The sequence below is a fragment of the Neoarius graeffei genome, chromosome 15 (assembly GCF_027579695.1).
Source record: "Neoarius graeffei isolate fNeoGra1 chromosome 15, fNeoGra1.pri, whole genome shotgun sequence".
Taxonomy (NCBI): Eukaryota; Metazoa; Chordata; class Actinopteri; order Siluriformes; family Ariidae; genus Neoarius; species Neoarius graeffei.
This window is the reverse complement of record NC_083583.1, coordinates 40,930,274-40,952,830: the sequence shown is the minus strand read 5'-3', so window position 1 is coordinate 40,952,830 and position 22,557 is coordinate 40,930,274. Positions and strand designations below refer to the sequence as shown.

Below are 22,557 nucleotides of genomic sequence, written 5' to 3'. Positions count from 1 at the left end.
CTACCCCTTGACAGGTGCCACTGTAAGGAGATAGTGTTATTCACCTCACCTGTCAGTGGTCATAATGTTATGGCTGGTGTGTGTGTGTGTGTAAAAAAAAAAAAACCAAATCAGAAAAAGTTGGGATGGTATGTTGAAACTGAAAACAATCTTTGGCCTGTACTCTTAATAATAATAATAATAATAATAATAATAATACCGCCTTGTAGGCAACACAATATTTGATATTTTACCTCATGAATTGTGTTGGGTCTTTTTTTTTTTTCAAAATAAACGTATTTGAATTTTGATTCTTGCAACACATTTCAAAAAAAAGTTGGGATGGCAAAGCATTTACCACTTTATAATGTTGCCATTTCTTCTCAAGACTTTAAAAGATGTTTAGGGACTAAAGACAGCAGTGATGAAACGTTTCAGGTGTTATTTTGTCCCATTCTTCCTGCAAAAAGGTCTTAAGGTATGCAATAGTAGGAGGTCATCATTGTCATATTTTATCATTTCAAAATTCACCACACATTCTTTATTGGGGACTGAGAGGACAGACATCCTCTTCTGCAGCCATGCCTTTGTAATGTGTGCAGAATGTGGTTTTGCATTGTCTTGTTGAAACATTCCTGGAAAAGTTGTCGTCTTGAAGGCAACACATGTTGCTCCAAAATCTCAATGTACTTTTCTGCATTAATGCTGCCATCACAGAAGTATAAATTACCATTGCAAGGGCACTGACACAATCCCATACCATGACAGACCCTGGCTTTTAGACTTGTTGCTGGTAACAGTCTGGATGGTCCTTTTGGTCTTTGGTCCGGAGAACATAACGTCCATTTCTTCCAAAAAAGACCTGGAATACTGATTCATCTGACCACGATACACATGTCCACTGTATGATGGTCCATCCCAGATGCCTCTGAACCCAGAGCAGTTAGCATAAGTCTTCCCTTTTTACAGTAAAATTTTAACTGGCATTTGTGGATATAACTCTGTATTATTGTGCTTGATAAAGGTTTGCCAAAGTAATCCTGAGCCCATGTGGTTATATCAGCTATAGATGAATAACAGTTCTTGATGCTGTAGGTGCATTTGGGTAATTGAGTTCATTAAATCTGAAGGTTAATAATTAAAATTGAATCAGTCTCATTTGAATCATACCATTGAATCATTTTCATTGAATTAGTCTCATATCATTAAATCACTCATGGAATCACTCATTAATCAGTCTCATTAATTAATACCATTAATTTTGGTGCTTAATAATAAATTACCAAACAGCTAAATTATGGTATATTCCAAATTATTATGATCACTTACCATATTACATAAATCATATGCACCTTTTAGAATTCTTTGGAGATTGGGGACTTCAGAGATATTGGAACACAAATAAACACAGTTTCAATAATAAATGAATTTATTATAACAAAGATAAAAATGGATAATGGCAGTTGAAATATATACAAACAGTGAGGTGTGTGTGTGAAAGAGAGAGAGGCCTTGTGTGTGTGTGTGTGTGTGTGTGTGTGTGTGTGGTCTACACAAGAGAATTAGCTCTGGTAGCTAACTCCACGTGTGTTTATGGGGGAGGAGTTGACCACGTGGTAAGGCCTATGGCCTAGCAAAAGAAAGAAGCTAGCGTGGGATGCTAACTGAGGTGTGTTTGTGAGGCCTGTGACCACGTGTTCGTGTAGGCCTAGATTAACCTCGTGTGGCTAAGCTAAGACAAAGGAATGCTGGCTAAGGTGTGTTTTGTGAGAGGCCATGTGTTTGTGTAGGCCTAGATTAGCCTTGTGTTTAGCTAAGGCAAAGGAAAGCTAGCTAAGGTGTGTTTGTGAGGCCAGGTGTTTTGTGTAGGCCTAGATTAGCTTCGTGTGGCTAAGCTAAGACAAAGGGAAGCTAGCTAAGGTGGGTTTGTAAGGCATGTGGCCACGTGTGGAGGCATAGATTAGCCTTGTGTTTAGCTAAGACAAAGGAATGCTAGCTAAGGTAAAGGAATGCTAGCTAAAGTGTGTTGGTGTGTGTGGGGGAGGACCGCCACGTGTTTAAGACAATACACTTAGCTTTGGATGCTAATGGGACAAAAGAAATTAGCCGTAGGCTAATTTCACTAGCTTATAACAGTACTGAATCCACTGAAACCTTGATAAGGTCAAAATGTGTGATAAGGAAATTAAGTATGTTAGTAAGGAATAAAGAGAAGCATGCACAGCCTATCTATTAAAACAATTGAGAGATTAAAACAAAATATAACAATCATCAATTCAACACGCTGCGTGTCGAACAGTGTAAACAATTAAACCGTTCGAGTTTAAATTCACACTAGTTTGATAAAAGCTAATTCCTAAGACTAGTCTTTATGCCCAAAATTTGCCAGTCTTACTTAGTATCTTGCCTCTAGCAAGATTATGAAGAGATGTTCCGAGACTTTGGAGTTTCACCGTTGTGGAGGTCTCCGTGAATCGATTCCGTGGAGCAGAGAACTTCTTGATCCGACGCGTGGTCGCGCGTGATGAAAAGAAAGTCTCTGATTAAACAATGTGCACAGCTTTTGAGTTAAAAAGGATCCAGTCGCTTCTTAACTTTAAAATAACTGCCTGGTTGCAGTGTTGTACGTACTTATAAGGAACAAATGAAAAACCGGTTGTAACTCAAGCTGAGTTTAAAATCGCGCGATCTTAGAGTCTACCGTGGCCAAAGGTAAACAAAGAAAAGCGCGAAACTCTGATTCTTGCAAGAAAGAAAAGACGTCTTTTTGGGTTTGCTCGCGGAGCGAGCGATTCCTCCTTGTGTCCGTGTTGAATCACGGCGCCAAAAGAGGAGGAGCTAGAAGTTTCCGGGTTTCTTATGCTTTCATGGAGGATGTGACGTTGGTGATCCCGCCCACGCGTGACGTAGGTCAACCCGGAAGTTGGCTGATGGGAAATGTAGTCTCTAAAAAGACGGGCTGTATTGTACCTACAATGCCGTCTGAGGGATCAGAGATCATGGGTGTATTGGTAGGCTTGTGCCCTCGCCCTTTACTCACTGAAATTCCTCCAGATTCTTTGAATCGTTTAATGATATTATGCACCATAGAGGGTAAAATATACAAATCCCTTTATATTTTCATTTGAGGCACATTGTTTTTAAACATTTCAATAATTTTCTCATGCATTTGTTGACAAACTGAAGATCCTCAGCCCATCTTTGCTCCTCAAAGACTGGGCCTTTCCTGGATACCAATTTTGTACCAAATCATGGTTACAATCACCTGTTGACATCACCTGTTTCAAATCACATCATTATTTAATTGTTTTATCTCATTACTTACCCTGATTTACCACCGTCACAACTTTTGTTTTGGAATGTGTTGCAGGCCTGAAACACATGAATGGATGTATAAAATGAAGTTGACCAGACAAAACATGAAATATTTTGGGTTCATACTATCTGCAAGTTTGGACACACCTTCTAATTCATTGGATTTTCTTTATTTTTATTAATTAAAAGACACTTCATATCTTAAAGTAATGATGGATGTCGTTTCTCTTTACTTAGTTGAGAGGTTCTTAACATAAGATGGATTACTAGTACAGTTGTGGAATAGGGTTATTTACTGTATTTTTATTATTTACTATTTTACTGTTTGATCTCAAACGCATTAAGAAGGCAAGAAACGCCACTAATTAACTTTGGACGAGGCACACCTGTTAATTGAAAAGCATTCCAGGTGACTAACTCATGAAGCTGGTTAAGATAATGCCAATAGTGTGCAAAGCATCACCAAGGTAAACGCTGGCTACTTTGAAGAATCTAAAATATGAAACCTATTTTAGTTTTTTTTAACACTTTTTTTTGTTTACCACATAATTCCATATATGTTCCAGATGTTATTTCATAGTTTTGATGTCTTCAGTATTGTTCTACAATGTAGAAAATAGTCAAAATACAGGCAAACCTATGAATGAGTAAGTGTGTCCAAACTTTTGACTGCGCGTGCGTGCGATAGAATTTTGATACCAGTGCAGGCGGTATAAATATCATATTTCTAAACTCACTTTGGGCTAAAATTGTACTCAAGTTGCATCTCTTGAGACCCTGTCATAACACACTCAGTCAGTATGATTTTTTTTTTAACTTCAAGCAAAGGTTTGAAATTCCATTTATAGTTTCATTTCATACATTCCTGTTTTGTGAAACTATTCAAGTCACCCAAATTCAAGATAAATTAGCTTCTTGACTGAATTACAAATTAAATACTGAATAACCTCTCACAACTAAGAAAAGTAGGCTACTAAATGTGAATCGACAAGTGAGGTGTCATTACATGTGAAAACGTAATTAACCATATCAACATTTTCTAACAAAAATAATAAAATACCACACACCAAATTTATTAGAATTTAGCAGACAAAGAATTAGCTGATGCATAACTCCAATGCAACTGTCTGAATAGCACTGAAGTCTATAGTTACTCCTGAGGTCTGAATACCAATGAGCACAATTTCAGTATTAAATCCTCACTATGTGTGCTTATCTCTACTCTGAATACAGTCTTTGTTTTATAAAGGGAATGAGAGGAGTGGAGTTGATTTGATTGGATTGCAATAGCTTACCTAATCTTGCCTCCTGACAAAGTATTCATTCTAACTCTAGCCTTTTTCACAGTTAGTCTGCTCTTAGCCGGGCCACAGTCTGTGTCGATGGTTACGGAAAATGCTACAAGAAAAATCTGCCACCCCCTCATACTGAATGAATGCTTTTATGCCTCATATTATGATTACGTGTTATGAGATAAAAACATTAGTTTCCGTGCCTGCAGAATGCCATGATGACGTTTGAAGAGGAGAAGATGCAGATGGCCTGTGATGACCTGCGTACCACAGAGAAACTGTGCGAGAGTGACAATGCTGGCGTCATCGAGACCATCCGCAATAAAATCAAGAAAAGTGTATGTGTGTGTATGTGTGAATGCAAACTGAAATGGTCATTCAAATACCATCTCTTTAAATATATGTTTGTGACAGTGAGAGAGAGAGAAAGAGAATAAGAACCTTATATTTAATTCTGTCATACATAATGTAAAACCATCTGCTCCTTGGGGTTACCAGATCCATTTTGTTCCTCTCTCCAGATGGACTCTCAGACGTCAGGGTTGGCGATAGTGGATCGACTCCAAAGGCAGATCATAGTGGCTGACTGCCAGGTCTACCTTGCTGTGCTCTCGTTCATCAAGCAGGAACTCTCAGGTGTGATCCTGAATTTTTTTTTTACATTGATTTGGATTGGCTGATTGAAACCACAGCACCCATGGATGGTTATGATGCAATAACCTGTAATAATAACTGAATTATTCAAGTGCAGTGATTTCAGGACCATGTTTGATGTGAGTTCTTAAACTATATCTTAATACCTGTATGAAAAATGTACATTTTGGGATAAAATCTAGTAGTGATAAAGCACACACAGGTGATTTTGAGGATGAAACAATCATGGCAGTCATTTGTAGGCTTTTCTAAACTACGCATTTTGTAGTAAGGCCAGCCATTTTCTACTGCACATTTAAAAGCAAGAGTTAGCCCAAACATAAGCCAACAGAACTTATTGTTCTTGTTCACTTTCCATTTACGAATGAAGTGAACCAGCCACAATAATGAAATCACAGTAAAAGTTATTCTACTCATCAAATCAATTGCTGATCCACCAAGATACCACTGTTGGGCCCTTGAGCAAGGACCTTAACCCTCTTTGCTCTGGGGAACTGACTCATGGCTAATACTTATACTGATTGGAACAAAATTTCTCAGTGAAAAACATGTACATAAAGTGTTCTTAAATTGTCACCAACAATGGCAAGCTGAAAAAATCCATGCCATGATGAAAGTAAAACCAGTAAATTGTAACCAAGTGTTATCAAAAAAATTAAAGACATTAATTTATGGGAGTTTTCATGAAGGAAGCGATCATGTCATATGATCAGAAAAAACAGGTGTGTTCCTGTTAGTTTGTTCTGTGCTGATACAAATTTTGGTATTAAGAAAGTTAAATGAAACAGCACACTGCTGCTTGTGATGGCACTAACAGCCTCCATAAAAACAGATCTTCTCCTTTATACTTTTTTTTTTTTTGGTCATTTAGTGTTTGATATGGCACAGTGTGCTCTGGTACTCCTCATTGAATATACTATTATTCCTTACTGACAACAACTTTGATCAGTACCAAAAACTACATAACTAGTATCTTTGGTACTGACCAGTTCAAAAAGAACAGCTTCAGATTTCTGGTGCCAAAAGTTCTGGTACTTTGCAGAATGGAAAAATGCCCTTCATTATTTAGATAAATATTTATACAATCCTAACTGGTTATATAAACTTTGGGTTTGTAATTTACTTTACAAATTCAAATATAACCAGCTGAGTGAACTGTAGCTGGCAATACAATTTTAAAAGTTACAGCTCATGAATAATTAATTCATGTTCATTATTATTATTAGTAGTAGTAGTAGTAGTAGTAGTAGTATTAGTTTACAATGCTCATTAAGTGTCAGTGATTGTGCAGCAGTAAAATTGATATAGTAAATATTCTTAATAATCTAAAAGGGAGAACTTCGAACTGTGTAAGGTGTATGTAGAATTTTATATATGTGTGTGTACTAGTGCACCTTAAACAATTAGAATATTGTCAAAAAGTTCAATATTTTCTATCAGTTATTTAAGAAAGTGAAATTTTAATATATTCTAGACTCGTTACATGTAAACTAAAATGTTTCAAGCATTTTTCTATTTTAATTTTGATAATTATGGCTGACAGTGCAAAAAAAAATGAAAATAATAGAATATTTCATTTCGAGTTTGAGTAAATTACTATTCAGACAGTATAAATACAGTGTGTCTCTCAGTCTAGTTTAGTACACGCAACCACAATCATGGGGAAGACTGCTGACTTGACTGTTGTCCAGAAGATGATCATCAATACCCTCCACAAGGAGAGTAAGCCACAGAAGATCATTACTGAAAAGGTTGGCTGGAAAAGGTACACAAGCAACAGGGATGACCGCAGCCTTGAGAGGATTGTCAAGAAAAGTCGATTCAGGAACTTGGGAGAGCCTCACAGGGAGTGGACTGAGGCTGGTGTCAGTGTATCAAGAGCCACCATGCACAGATGTCTTCAGGAAAGGGGCTACAACTGTTGCATTCCTAATACTGGTATCAACCCACTTCTGAACCAGAGACAACGTCAGAAGCGTTTTACCTGGGCCAAGGAGAAAAAGAACCGGACTGTTGCTCAGTGGTCCAAAGTCCTCTTTTCAGATGAAGATAAATTTTGCATTTTGTTTGAAAATCAAGGTCCTGGAACTCTGGAGGAAGAGTGGAGAGGCACAGAATCCAAGGTGTTTGAAGTCCATTGTGAAGTTCCCCACATGTCATGTCATCTGCTGGTGTTGGTCCACTGTGTTTTATCAAGTCCAAAGTCGACACACCTGTCTACCAGGAGATTTTAGAGCACTTCATGCTTCCATTTTCTGACAAGCTTTATGGAGATGCTGATTTTCTTTTCCAGCAGGACTTAGCACCTGCCCATAGTGCCAAAACTACTACCAAATAGTTTGCTGACCATGATATTACTGTGCTTGATTGGCCAGCCAACTCGCCTGACCTGAACCCCATAGAGAATCTATGGGGTATTGTCAAGAAGAAGATGAGAATCGTCTGACCCAAAAATACAGACAAGCTGAAGGCCGCCATCAAAGCAACCTGGGCTTCAGTAACACCTCCAGCAGTGATACAGGCTGGTCACCTCCATGCCATGCCGCATTGATGCAGTAATTTGTGGTAAAGGAGCCCCAACCAAGTACTGTGTATATAAATTGACATACTTTTCAGAAGTTGGACATTTCTGTTTTGTAAATCCTTTTTTGATTGATCTTAGGAAATATTCTAATAATTTGAGATACTGGATTTCTGATTTTTATGAGGTATAAGCCATAATCATTGAAACTAAAACAAAAAAAAGGCTTGGATTATTTCACTTTATGTGTAATGAAGATAGAATTTATGAAAGTTTACCTTTTTGAATTAAATTATGAAAAAATGAAGTTTTTCACGATATTCTAATTGTTTGAGATGCACTAGTACAAGTAGTTCTTTGGTTTTTTTTTTTTAATTTCATGTCCTATTTTATTCACATTACTATATTATTGCTTGCTTTCTGTAGAACTAATTTGCTATTTCAAAAATGATAGCTACTATATATCAAGCAATCTAGTGTGATGTAAAAAAGTGCCATAACATTACCTCCTGCTCTGTTTCCATTTATTGCAGCATACATTAAAGGAGGCTGGATCCTCCGCAAGGCTTGGAAGATGTACAACAAATGCTACAGTGACATTAGCCAGCTTCAGGAGGCATGTCGCAGGCGTTCCTCTGATCAGGCAAATCACAATACGCCTGTTGCTGAAAGCAGTGGTGGGCTGACAGAGGAGGCACTGGGCCGTCTGAAGGGCTCAGTCAGTTTTGGCTATGGTCTTTTCCATCTCTGCATCTCTATGGTTCCCCCCCACCTACTGAAGATAGTCAACCTGCTGGGATTCCCAGGAGATCGACACCAGGGCCTGGCATCGCTCATCTACGCCAGTGAGAGCAAAGACATGAAGGCACCACTGGCCACGTAAGCTTTGCTTATTGAAATATTCATCCTTAATGTTCTAATTATGTTATATATATTTATAAATTCTAGTTATTTCATACCACAGCACTGTTGAATTCTCGATTCTGTGCTAATACAGACAACAGGATGGAAAGCAGGTATGGGCTGTAATCAGGAGAAAAAGCCATTAGTAGATGCCCATGTCATTACAGAAAGATTCATTGTGTGTTCTTGTTTGATCTTTGTGCCTCTCTCATTCCCACCTTGTCCTCCTCCAGGCTGGCTCTCTTGTGGTACCACACAGTGGTGCAGCCCTTCTTTGCGCTGGATGGCTCTGATTCCCGGGCTGGGCTGCTTGAAGCCAAAACCATCCTGCAGAAGAAAGCAGTAATTTACCCCAACTCGTCTCTCTTCATCTTCTTCAGAGGACGAGTGCAGAGGTTAGAGGTGGGTATGTGCAGCACCAAAAAGGCTAACATCTAGACCATTTCATAGTTAAGTGATAAAGCACATATCAGCAAAAAATGTAAACTGAACATTTAGAGTAATACCTGTTTTGTTTATATTTTCAACAAAACAATGATTGTTTTGAACATGAATTCCCCAAGTAGGATATTTCTTTCAACCAGCCCCTGCCATCTGATGTCATCATTGTATGTTTTACATTCCTCCCACTCCTGAGCCAAATACACCACTCCCGCAGACACACCTTTAAAGTGCATATCATGGGTAAATTCAGGAGCAAGATCAATGTAATTCTCCTATTTTATATTAAACTTTGGTCAAATATCTGTCACATTTTGCATTTTGTGCAATTTTTTTACCTTGCACAATACCAGAAAAATTCAGTTGAAATCAAGTCATTTGAGGCAAATTCGTCTGCCTCTGAAAAAACTTGGCATTTGGATTTCCTGGCAAACATTGATTTTCGTGACATCATGTGCAGGACGCCTCCCTCTGAATCCTACGTCAGCGCTGGTTTGTTTATGAGAAAACGACCTGGTGGTTTTCTGCAAATTTCTTCAACGTTATCACGTAATTATTAAAATGGTTAACAGATGTATCGTAGGAGGGTGTAGCAACACCAATCATGATGGGATTAGTACTCATTGTTTTCCAAAAGACCAGACAATGAGAGAGAAATGGGAGCGCTTCATGCGAGGCACCCGGAAGCCGAGGACCAAAGCAGAGCCGAGAAAAAGACCAAGAAAATCAGCAATTCACAAGGTGACTGTTGCCAGGGTAAGAAATAAGAGAGACTATACTCTCAATTAGGTGTTCCTGTGTTTGTGTGGTACACAGATAATGTTATTTATTGACACACACAAAAGTAAACAACACGAAAGCACTGGGCGATAATACACTTACTTCACATGTATCAAGGGATATGCGTGTCAGGGCTTGAGATCTTGGGACCTGTCAAACACATTAAATGTATATACAACCCGGCTTAGCCGATTCCATGTGTATAGCTTATGAAATCTTTCTCCTACAGTAGCCAGTACTCTTCTAAATGAAGAAATATCTCATCTCATTTCATCTCATTATCTTTAGCCGCTTTATCCTTCTACAGGGTCGCAGGCGAGCTGGAGCCTATCCCAGCTGACTACGGGCGAAAGGCGGGGTACACCCTGGACAAGTCGCCAGGTCATCACAGGGCTGACACATAGACAAAGACAACCATTCACACTCACATTCACACCTACGGTCAATTTAGAGTCATCAGTTAACCTAACCTGCATGTCTTTGGACTGTGGGGGAAACCGGAGCACCCGGAGGAAACCCACGCGGACACGGGGAGAACATGCAAACTCCGCACAGAAAGGCCCTCGCCGGCCACGGGGCTAGAACCCGGACCTTCTTGCTGTGAGGCGACAGTGCTAACCACTACACCACCGTGCCGCCCTTGAAGAAATATATAAACACATAATAGTAATTAGAAAAAATATGATTTATGTAACAATAGATAGATGAGCATTGATACATGAATCCATGGGTTTACAAGCTCAGGCAACAATTCCATATTTCAATGCAAAATTGCTAGCTGCTAAACTTGGTCTACACAGACTGTGCACTGAATCCATGCAAGCTCTCAGCCTGCTGGCGGTTCCGCACGTGACGTCACGAATCTGGCTCCAGACTCCCTTGGGATTTTTCCAGACGCGTTTTATTTAATTTTTTTCTGCTGTAGACAGATGGCCTTGTGCAAAATTACGCTTCTGGATGAGTGTGTAAAGGGACATACTTTCATATAAAAAAAAAAAAAACACGAAATTGGTCCAGGATATGCACTTTAAACACAAGCATTTACTTTTAAGCCTGAAAAAGGTCAGGGGATAGAAAATGTGGACTGAAGAAGCAAATCATGTTTTTCTTTGCTGTCAAATGTAATATGCTGTAACATAATTTGCAAGACACTGTTTCAGACAGATAGAATGCTACAAACAGTTTGTTAAAAAAAACAAACATTTCTGCTTCATTTTTTTAATGAATGTTCAGTTTTACAAAATGCAACAGCATTGTTTGAGTGCAATTTTAAAAGGGCTCCGTGAATGTTACACATTAAAACCATTCAAAGTTCTTGTAGTGGTTTTATGTATAATGTTCTCTCAGATTCCAGACACAAAAGCTTACTGTGTAGCTTTGTATTTGTACTGACATTATTCAGCTGCATTCAACAATAAAACATGTTTAGTTTGTATGTGTAGCTAGCTACTAACTTGGTTAACCATTAAACTACTGAACTAGCTAGCTCAGCAAAATAGATAGCTATAAAAATGTTGAAATAATGTTTTACAAACACATTGTGTTACTGTTTTTATTTAATTTTTCTTCTATTATTATTATTATTATTATATGGAATGAAGGAAGGCCCTATTTTGAGGGAATTATTAAAGGGTTGCGATAACTTTACACACATAAACCAATCAGAATTGTCTGTTATTAAATGGTTGCCTGGAACTAATTATTTTCAACAAATAAACAATTTTGCTTGATTACTTTTCTGAGCTGAAATGTAGAGATATGTAATAAGATTTCGAGTCTGAAAGCTGACTACTCTGCCACAGGAGCCTGAGGAATAGGAGACATATTGATGACATGAGATTGCATGGGTTGGTTAAAATAAGTGAATAGCGAAGGAATGTTTATCAAGAAATATGTCTGACCTGAGGAAACAACAACTGGATGTAATACACAGACAATAATTATGGTTATTACTATAATTATATTTATATTGCATAGTTATATAATTATAATAATTATAGTAAATTACACACATAAATGTACATGTACACAAACATTCAAGCTCAGTGGCTGACGGGGGCCTTTCTGTGCGGAGTTTGCATGTTCTCCCCGTGTCCGCGTGGGTTTCCTCCGGGTGCTCCGGTTTCCCCCACAGGCCAAAGACATGCAGGTTAGGTTAACTGGTGACTCTAAATTGACCGTAGGTGTGAATGTGAGTGTGAATGGTTGTCTGTGTCTATGTGTCAGCCCTGCGATAACCTGGCGACTTGTCCAGGGTGTACCCCGCCTTTCGCCCGTAGTCAGCTGGGATAGGCTCCAGCTTGCCCACGACCCTGCACAGGATAAGCAGTGACGGATAATGGATGGATGCAAACAGTATATTTACATTAATTAAATATTACTAATTATACTTTTGTTGCGGGCGGCACAGTGGTGTAGTGGTTAGCGCTGTCGCCTCACAGCAAGAAGATCTGGGTTCGAGCCCCGTGGCCGGCGAGGGCCTTTCTGTGCGGAGTTTGCATGTTCTCCCCGTGTCCGCGTGGGTTTCCTCCGGGTGCTCCGGTTTCCCCCACAGTCCAAAGACATGCAGGTTAGGTTAACTGATGACTCTAAATTGAGCGTAGGTGTGAATGTGAGTGTGAATAGTTGTCTGTGTCTATGTGTCAGCCCTGTGATGACCTGGCGACTTGTCCAGGGTGTACCCCGCCTTTCGCCCGTAGTCAGCTGGGATAGGCTCCAGCTTGCCTGCGACCCTGTAGAACAGGATAAAGCGGCTAGAGATGATGGGATGAGATACTTTTGTTGCAAATCCATTTTAGTGCCCAGTTACTTACTGACTGAAACATGTCTCAGACGTCACTGAGAAAATGTCTCAATTCTCTCCTAAATTCTACAGTCTATTTGAGCTAAGTATACATCATCTTTTTTTTTCCTCTCAATAAACCAGCAAGAATGTCCACTTGCCTTTTGCTTTCCTATTAGTCCTTTGATTCAAATTTATAGATACTGATTTAAATATTAAATTGTGAGCTTTTTTTTCTTTCTCAGTGCCAGATAAACAGTGCACTGGCATCTTTCCACGATGCCCTGGAGTTTGCTTCAGACCAAAGAGAGATCCAACATGTGTGTCTCTATGAGATCGGTATGAGTCTTGTATATCTATACAGTATACTTTGAAGATATTGACGCAATGGACACAGCGTGTTGTAAACATCTTGTATGCTGTGTTTGTACATCTCAGGGTGGTGCAGTATGATTGAGATGAACTTTGAAGATGCTTATAAGGCTTTTGAAAGACTAAAAAATGAGTCCAGGTGGTCACAATGCTACTATGCTTACCTAACTGGAGGTACGTTTCATCATTCATTCTGTCTGAGATTTTTGGGGGCACTTTCAAGGAATGCTCTGATAGGAAAATAATCAGTGTAATGGTCGTGTGGTGCAGCAGACTTTAAGTAGAGTTTCTGTTACCTTCTCAGATTTGATTATTTTTTCAAAAGATTTTTTTTTAAGAATGACGCATCATACATTTTATTGATTTATAGTTACACTGAATGTTGGAAAATTCACAAAATAAGTTCATTCCTGTTATCACTTAAGTTATGAAGTTGTAAACAGTCATTCCATCACCAGTCTCTTTTCTCTCTTTTAAAGTTGATAAGACAAACAAATGCAGCTTGTCATGTTAGTTCTTTCAGGAGAGCAGCTAAGAGTCAGGTTGTAGAAGTAAAAGGAAATTTATTAAGTTCATACAAAAAGTGAAATAAACAAAAGGAAGTGATATGTAATAATGGTGTGATCATCAATTTCTACGTCTCTGGAGTATGTATGTCTGATCTGGTTTGCTCTGGTCTGGTCTGGCACGTGTCTAAAAACACAGCTTAAATAACATCTTGAGGTACAAGTCTATGGCCACGTTTACATTAGACCGTATCTGTCTCGTTTTCTTCGCGGATGCACTGTCCGTTCACATTGAAACGCCGGGAAGCGGGAATCCGCCAGAGCCCACGTATTCAACCCAGTTCGTATTTGATCCGGTGCTGTGTAAACATTGAGATACGCGGATACGCTGTGCTGAGCTCTAGCTGACGTCGTCATTGGACAACGTCACCGTGACATCCACCTTCCTGATTCGCTGGCGTTGGTCATGTGACGCGACTGCTGAAAAACGGCGTGGACTTCCGCCTTGTATCACCTTTCATTAAAGAGTATAAAAGTATGAAAATACTGCAAATACTGATGCAAATACTGCCCATTGTGTAGTTATGATTGTCTTTAGGCTTGCCATCCTTCCACTTGCAAGCGGTGAGTGACTTGCGCATGCCCGATATACACTGGGATCACACACACAGCGGCTCAGTCCCGAATCACTGCTCGTGCGCTTCACTTGCGCTCTCTGTGAGCTGCGCAGGGCCGGAGTGCGCACCCTCCAGAGGGCACTCGCTGTTCAGGGCGGAGTGATTTGGAGCGCAGCCGCTGAGGAGGAAGTGATGAGCCGCACTGACACATTTCAACTTGCGTGCCGAATTAGTCATGTGATTAGCGTATCCGTGTATTGGCGTTGCTGTGTGCACGCGAATCGTGTATTGGCGTTGCTGTGTGCACGCGAATCGTGTATTGGCGTTGCTGTGTGCACGCTAATCGTTTTTAAAAACGTTAATCTGATGATCCGCTGATACGGTCTAATGTAAACCCCACCTATATTATCACTCCCTTGTGTCAGGAAATTCATTTCCTAAGCAAAAGAGGAGAGCTTAAAGGACAATAAGATAGACCAAACAAAATATGCCTTCTTAGCACATCTTCACACAAGAAGGTCATCATACATATTCTCAGAATAACATGTTTCTGTGTCACAGAGTTACAATATGCAAGTCCTCATGATCATATTCATCTACAATTAACATAATCAAATAAACAAGGAAAACATCCCACAACTGAGAAACCACAAAGTATAAACTCCTCTGTCCTGAAAACTTTCCTATAGCGGAAAACATAAAGTTACAGTTTTATGTCTGACTGTTACAAAGTGCCACCATGTCCATAAATGATTGATAAATGTCTCACACAGAAAATGTCACCATATCAATGAATACACACATTTTAAAATCCGTGGAGCATCTGCCATACAAGTTCCTGTGTAAGTTGTTAAAATAAACAAGAAAACATATCAGAACAAATGCATTAATATAAACCTTGCAGCCAGGACTAATGATGATCAATCAGAATTGACCATGATTATTGACAATGACACTTATTATTTTCCATTACATTTTGTTTGGTCATTTGTGTTTATTTTTATCTAATACAAAGTATGCCAGGGTGCGTCAGGTGATTTGGAGGGGGCAAACGCTGTTTTCAGAGATGTACCGAAGCTCTTCAAACGCAAGAACAATCAGATTGAGCAATTCGCATTCAGGAGGGTGAGATCGTTACTGCTAATAAACATCATTAGTAAACAGTTATCATATGCTGAAAGTGGACCTCATAACCTCTCTTCAATTCTCTTTTGCTCGAATTTTTATAGGCAGAACGATTGAGGAAGCTGGGTGCCACACAGGAGCTGTGCATTCTGGGAGTTGTTGAGGTGCTCTACCTATGGAAGGCTCTTGCAAATTGCTCATCCTCCAAACTGCAGCTCATGAGCCAAGGTGAGCTAAAGTGTGCACTTTTGGTCCCACTGGTTTTGTGTAGAACCCAACAGCAGAATGTTTTCCTATTAAACAGGATTCCATGTAAGTACTTTTTAAGACTCCAAGAGCCCTTAACTCTCAAATGAACTCCTCAAAGAATAATTTCTAACAGTATAATGTGGATTAGATCTTGTATCAGTGCTTTGACTTTGGTTCTTAAAAAGGTTAGCAGGCAACATTGGTGGAGGAACAGTCCAGTGATCTAGAATGATCTAGAATATTTTTCATCCAATGACCACATGATTTTAGACATCTTTAGACAGACTGACTGTTTGTAACACAGTATTTGTTAAACTGTCTCTTTACCCAACATGATCTTTGTACGAACATAATAGAAGAAGAAGAAACCTTTATTTGTTTACCATCTGAAGCAGTGAACACAAGCGCGCACACACCCAGAGCAGTGGGCAGCCACACTACAGCGCCCAGGGAGCAGTCAGGGGTTAGGTACCTTGCTCAAGGTCACTTCAGCCCAAGGCCACCCCACGTTAACCTAACTGCATGTCTTTGGACTGTGGGGGAAACCGGAGCACCCAGAGGAAACCTACGCAGACACGGGGAGAACATGCAAACTCCACACAGAAAGGCCCTCGCCGGCCGCTGGGTTCGAACCCGGAACCTTCTTGCTGTGAGGCGACAGCGCTAACCACTACACCACCATGCCACCCACTAATAAATAAATAAGACAATTTCCACATTGTTTGCTTGATGTCTTTTTTGGCTGTTAGCCACAACTGACATCAGCCATGTTTTCCTTGACTGTAACACAAATACTTGACATTTTATTACAGGCATTTAGCAGACGCTCTTATCAAAAGTGACGTACAACCTACCCAGAGCAGCCTGGGAGCAGTTGGGGGTTAAGTGCCTTGCTCAAGAGCACTTCAGCCATTCCTTTTGGTCCAAGGAATCAAACGGGCGACCTTTTGGTCCCAAAGCTGCTTCTCTAACTATTAGGCTTGTCTTTATTGCTTCTATTTACATTAAAGATTAAACTTTTTCTGTCATTTTGAAAAGGAAATTGCATCAGATCACAACACGTCCTTGGCAAATTCTACTTCTCAGGTCGAGAGGTTTGTCAACTCTGTCCCTCAGTTGTTTAACTCTTTACCCCTTAATGACGACATATGACGACCCCATGTATATCCCATAATGACGACATATGACGTCAGCGTGTATGCACCATAATGACGACATTTGATGACTTTTTTTTTCTTATAAATATGTTCTAAGGGTGAACAGTATATACAGTACATATACAAGGGTGGCTGTAGCAACTGCTTTAAATGGTAAAGAGTTAAGGGTCATTTAACTGCAGTCATGTGTAATTGGAATTGCCCTTAAAATGGTAACAGAGCTTCATCTATGATGAAATGGTGAGGGGATGTCAACAGAGGTATATTAAATACAGTACTGAAGCACAGTCCAGCACTCACGGGCCTACTTCAATGTCTACACATAGATAAAACGAAGGAAGAAATGATGGATTCAGCAAGTGTTTGGTGTTGTTTTGTTTTTGTCTTTTTTGTCTTGTACTAACTAACCTGTCAGCCTCCTTTCTTCTCTCAGTACTGCAGGGCCTGGACGACCCATCCTGCCAGGGTTTAAAACATCTGCTTCTCGGTGCTATACAGAAGTGTCTTGGAAACATTAAAGATGCTGTCCAGGTTTGTTTCCTATTAATCTGCATTTTAATTCCATACGCTTGGAAGTCTGCCATCCTGTAAAACTCCCAATCTAACACAGCTGGATAGTAATCAGGTAGTCCACAGGATCTTGATTAGTTAGACCACGTGTGTAAGACTGGAACTCGAACAGCTTTGAATCATGCAGAGCATATCTGTATGAGAGTGTGGCTGTTGTTTATAGTCTATTTCATGTACTCCATGTTTATGCTGTCACTCAACCATGCAGTCCTACCAGATGGCAGCCAGGGACGAGCTAGGCCGACTGAACAACTCTTACGTGCAGCCGTACGCCTACTACGAGCTAGGATGTGTGTTATTGACTAAACCTGAGGTAAGCTTATAAACCTGAGGAAACCCAGCACGACTGATTTTTGTAAGATTCTAAATGACCTTTTATGTTTGGACCAAGACACCTGTCGCATGCATCCCGTATTTGCAGAGAACATCTCATCTCATCTCATTATCTCTAGCCGCTTTATCCTTCTACAGGGTCGCAGGCAAGCTGGAGCCTATCCCAGCTGACTACGGGCGAAAGGCAGGGTACACCCTGGACAAGTCGCCAGGTCATCACAGGGCTGACACATAGACACAGACAACCATTCACACTCACATTCACACCTACGGTCAATTTAGAGTCACCAGTTAACCTAACCTGCATGTCTTTGGACTGTGGGGGAAACCGGAGCACCCGGAGGAAACCCACGCGGACACGGGGAGAACATGCAAACTCCGCACAGAAAGGCCCTCGCCGGCCCCGGGGCTCAAACCCAGGACCTTCTTGCTGTGAGGCGACAGCGCTAACCACTACACCACCGTGCCGCCTGCAGAGAACATACCGTAGATTATAAAATGTATCGACTGTAAAATATATAAACGGTGTATAAAAGTATGAACCATAAGGAGGAGAGTAATCCAGGAACTTCATTATGATGAAAGTCACTCTGGCGATTCTTGTATAGTCCTTGTACATGCAATTTAAACAGTTTTCACGTCCTTTTCATAATTGCGTTTGAATAAAATGTATATTATTTGATCCATTTGTAAGACGTTGCTACTATGCATCTATTACTTCATTTCATACAGTATATAATGTTTAAATTATATATTCTGTGCATTAATTAAACCCTGCCAAAAATAGGAAATAACAAATGTGCTGGTATCATTGTAAATGACAGTAAATGGTTCTCATTTTTTCTGTTTTCTTGTAGACTTTGAGTAAAGGAAGGTCGCTGTTGCTTCAGGCAAAGGTAAGCAATATGTATCCTTGAGCTTAGCATAGTGTTTAACGGCATACGTACAGTACACTAACAGCCTGTGGTGTAGGGGTTCAGTATAAAGAGTCTTTTTAACAGCCTGTGGTGTAGGGGTTCAGTATAAAGAATCTTTTAACAAAGGGTTTTAGGAGTTTTCACACAATTATTGTAGAAGTCAAAGTCACAGCCAGGCATGATGCAGACAGACAAATCAATTTTCATTAGTATCACTCTTCATACTTCTGTATTTTTGTGGTTTCCGTTTGTAATTTGTATTGTTTTAATTGTTTCTAGAATGACAGGTCACAATGATGTGTCTAGAGTGAATGAGGGAGTGTTTTTGGACACAGCGAAGGTCAAGGCAGCATTAAAAAAGGCAAAAAGTAAACAGGAAGCAAAGTAAAAGGCAAATAGAAGGATTCTGTGACACAAACTCAGTGAACTGAGGCTGTGACCAGACAAGAAGCACTGCCAGTGACTGTCAATAGAGGAGGTGCTTAGACTGACACAGTGTTGAAGATCAATATGATATCAAATTATTGTCAGAGCCCTTGGATGGGGTCAAAGCACAGGCAAATCAGTTCTTAAAATCCAAACTTTCTGACACAGGTAAAAACGGAAAATATCAGACATTACATCTCCAAGAAAAACATGATTTAAGGATTCGGATATACAGATGGATTTCACAAAGTGAAACAGTATAAACGTATATGGTATATAATGCCAAATACTGTCTGAATGGCTACTGCTTAAACTTTATAGTACATAAGGCAGCATGCAACACTCAAAATGGCAGCTGTATAGCAACAGTCCCCCCACAAAAAATGATCAGTAGAGCTGGAATGGCAAAGTAAACAGGAAGTCCCATACACTATTATTATACAATAAGGTATTTAACATGTCACAATTTAAGGTATAGTAAAATGATGTTCTGTTATATCCTTTAAAAAGCCATACAAGCTAATTATAAGCACAGATTTATTTTTGTACACACCTGTATCTTTGTATACTCACTATCCAATTTAATAGGAACACCTGTACACCCACTCATTTATGCAGTTATCTGTCAGTAACGGCGCTGAAAACCGGAGTTCGGAGCAGCCTCCAAACATGGCCGCTCCAGACTACATCTCCCAAGCACCACAGCGCCCCTCATCTCCGGAGTACTAACAAGTGCATGTGTCTCCTATTTGCCAGTAATCACTTCCCTATATAAGCTCAGCAGTCACAAACACCCGTTGCGAAGTATTGTTCCGTGTCTCTGTACCTGATCATACCAAGCCTTCTGACTTCCTGCCTGACTACTCGTGTTTTGACTCGGTTTACGTTTATTTTCCGACTCTGTTTCCTTGCCTGCCCTTGGACATCCCGTTAGTTGATTGACTGACCCATACCTTTCCCTGACTATGTCTTCAGCTTACTGATTTGGATTTGTTGACAGTTTGCGACACACCCGCTCTCCCCTGCACTTGCATCCATAAGTGCCTGCACCCTGACATTATCCAGTCACTCAAACATCTGGCAGCAGCACAGTGCATAAACTCATGTTCACATCAAACATTTTTAAAAATGTGATCTCTGTGACTTTAACTGTGGCATACTTGTTGGTGCCAGACAGGCTAGTTTGAGTATTTCAGAAACTGATCTACTGGGATTTTCACACACAACAGTCACTACATTGTACACAGAATGGTGCGAAAAACAAAAAACCTTGATGTGAGTGGAGGATCTGCAGAATGAAACCAAACTGGTTTGAGGTTATAGGAAGTCTGTACTGTAGTAACTCAAACAAGCACTCTTTACAACTGTGGTAAGCAGAATGAACAACATATCAAACCTTGAGGTGGATGGGCTACAACAGCAGTACACCAGATCAAGTTCCACTCCTGTCACAACCATCTGATGGTATCATGGGCACAGACTCACCAAAACTGGACATTTGAAGACTGGAAAAAGGCCATGTGATCCCCCCCCCCCCTTTTAATCTTCAACTGTCCAGTTTGGCTGACAGGAGTGACTCACCTGTTTTAGCCCATCTACCTCAAGGTTTAATGTTTTGTGCATGTTGAGATGCTTTTCTGCTCACCACGGTTGTAAATTGAGTTACATTATCCTTCCTGGAAGCTCAAATCCAGCCATTTTCCTCTGACCTCTGTTATCAATAAGGCATTTCCATCCACAGAGCTGTCGTTCACTCAATTTTATTTTATTTTTTTTGCTGTTCACACCATTCTGCGTAAACTCGAGAGACTGTTGTGTATGAAAACTCCAGGAGATCAGCAGTTTCTGAAATTCTCAAACCAGCCCATCTGGCAACAACTATGCCACAGTTAAAGTCACAGAGATCACAATTTTTCTTTATTCTGATGTTTGATATGAACATAAACTGAAGCTCTTGACTGATATCTATCTTCATTATTTTATGCATTGCACTGCTGTCACATGATTGGCTGATTAGATAACTGCATGAATGTGAATGTATACAAGTGTTCCTAATAAAGTGGACAGTGAGCGTATATTACTGTTTTTCACTTTACTGTAAAGAGAGTTGAAGTAGTGAGTGTGTGTATGTTTGCAGGAGAACTGTGCAGGATATGATTTTGAGAACAGACTACACGTGCGAATCCACACAGCCCTTGCCTCTGTGAAGGAAGTGGTCCCGCTGTGACCCCAAACGACCCAGGAAGTGCATTTTACAGGGACCAGTCCTGTTTGGCACCTTTTAAAATGCAAGCCATTAAAAGCATTCTCTTTCTTTTCTTTTTTTTTTTTTGTGAAAACCAAAATGATGACAATTACTTTCTAGTTGGATAGGTTGTTCACCAATAGTGTTTCTTGTTTTTATATAGTATATTATGCTTAAAGTAGAGTATATTGGTACATTTTAGAGTTCAGTTAAAAGTAGCTGACCCATTACACTGATGAATGTTTCTGAATGTTTTGTCTTGTTTGGCTTTCAGTATGTGTTGGCTTTAGACACAACATCTTGTAAAGTGTCTGGGGTGGGTTTCCCAAAAGCCTCTTAAGGCTAAGAGCGTCTTTAACTACCTCTTAAGATCCATCGTTAAGCTAGCGTGGTTTTCCCGAACAACGTCGAAGCCAAAGTAATACTTTAGTTCGCTCTTAATTTACGATGGACCTGGACCACTCTATTACAACAAAGAGCGTCTCCTCACAGCCAAATACAAAGAGTGCACATGCACCTCCGAGGGACTCTCAGTCAATGGACAGAAACTGATGTTGAATCTGCTGCCAGTGTTAAATAATTTTTCTTGTACATTGCAAGTACATCAAGTTAATTATTAAATAAAACATTATACATACATTTCATTATGTTATGGAATTACATATGGATACCGTAATGTTACATTGATATCTCCACGTTTTAATCAAATTTAACTCCATTTGGCAAGTGATTCTCATTTCGTGTCATAAATGAGACAAATTTCTGCACCTGCTAGTGTGTGTGTGTGTGTGTGATATTTTATATATATATATATATATATATATATATATATATATATATATATATATAATATGAGTTATTCCACGAAATGGAGTCGTACATGAACTGATACCCGACGAGGCGCTATAAGCCATGTATGAAGAGATTGAGTGGAATAATTGTTTTATTCTATCCACATTCACTGGATTTTGAGAAACAGAGCATTTTTTTTTTTTGCTAATTTGATAAATAAAAACTTTATACAAAATATCCACCAAAATCATTTCCACTTAGAATGTAAACAAACCGGTGAAATGACAGTAGCAATTTGTGAAAAATGCTATAATAATAATAATTCTTGAAAAATAAAGAGATATGTTCTTACAATCAAATACTTTTATTCCATATTTTCTTGCCTTTTTTTTTTTTTTGTATTCTTTGGGGTTTTGTTTTTGAGTACAGTTTTCATTTCATCCCTGGTTGGTTCAGCAACATGCTCTGCCATTTTCTTTTCTTTTTTTATTGGCAGTTGGCAAACCAACTTAAAAAGGCATTACTGCCACCGACTGGGCTGGAGCATGGAACAGGAGATATGGGGGGGGGACTATATTCTT

At 39.6% G+C, this 22,557-nt stretch overlaps 1 protein-coding gene across 1 annotated transcript in view; it reads left to right on the top strand.

Moving 5' to 3' along the window:
* Positions 1 to 21,276, top strand: part of ttc39c (tetratricopeptide repeat domain 39C) — a 30,107-nt gene extending 8,831 nt beyond the window's left edge. The window contains exons 3-14 of the mRNA XM_060940522.1: positions 4,796 to 4,924; positions 5,108 to 5,222; positions 8,295 to 8,640; positions 8,898 to 9,066; positions 12,913 to 13,006; positions 13,106 to 13,213; positions 15,178 to 15,287; positions 15,392 to 15,515; positions 17,127 to 17,224; positions 17,472 to 17,576; positions 18,454 to 18,492; positions 21,077 to 21,276. Of these exons, the coding sequence (XP_060796505.1) occupies positions 4,796 to 4,924; positions 5,108 to 5,222; positions 8,295 to 8,640; positions 8,898 to 9,066; positions 12,913 to 13,006; positions 13,106 to 13,213; positions 15,178 to 15,287; positions 15,392 to 15,515; positions 17,127 to 17,224; positions 17,472 to 17,576; positions 18,454 to 18,492; positions 21,077 to 21,166 (1,527 nt within the window). The 3' untranslated portion in view covers positions 21,167 to 21,276. The remainder of the gene's footprint in view (positions 1 to 4,795; positions 4,925 to 5,107; positions 5,223 to 8,294; positions 8,641 to 8,897; positions 9,067 to 12,912; positions 13,007 to 13,105; positions 13,214 to 15,177; positions 15,288 to 15,391; positions 15,516 to 17,126; positions 17,225 to 17,471; positions 17,577 to 18,453; positions 18,493 to 21,076) is intronic.
* Positions 21,277 to 22,557: the final 1,281 nt, after the last annotated feature.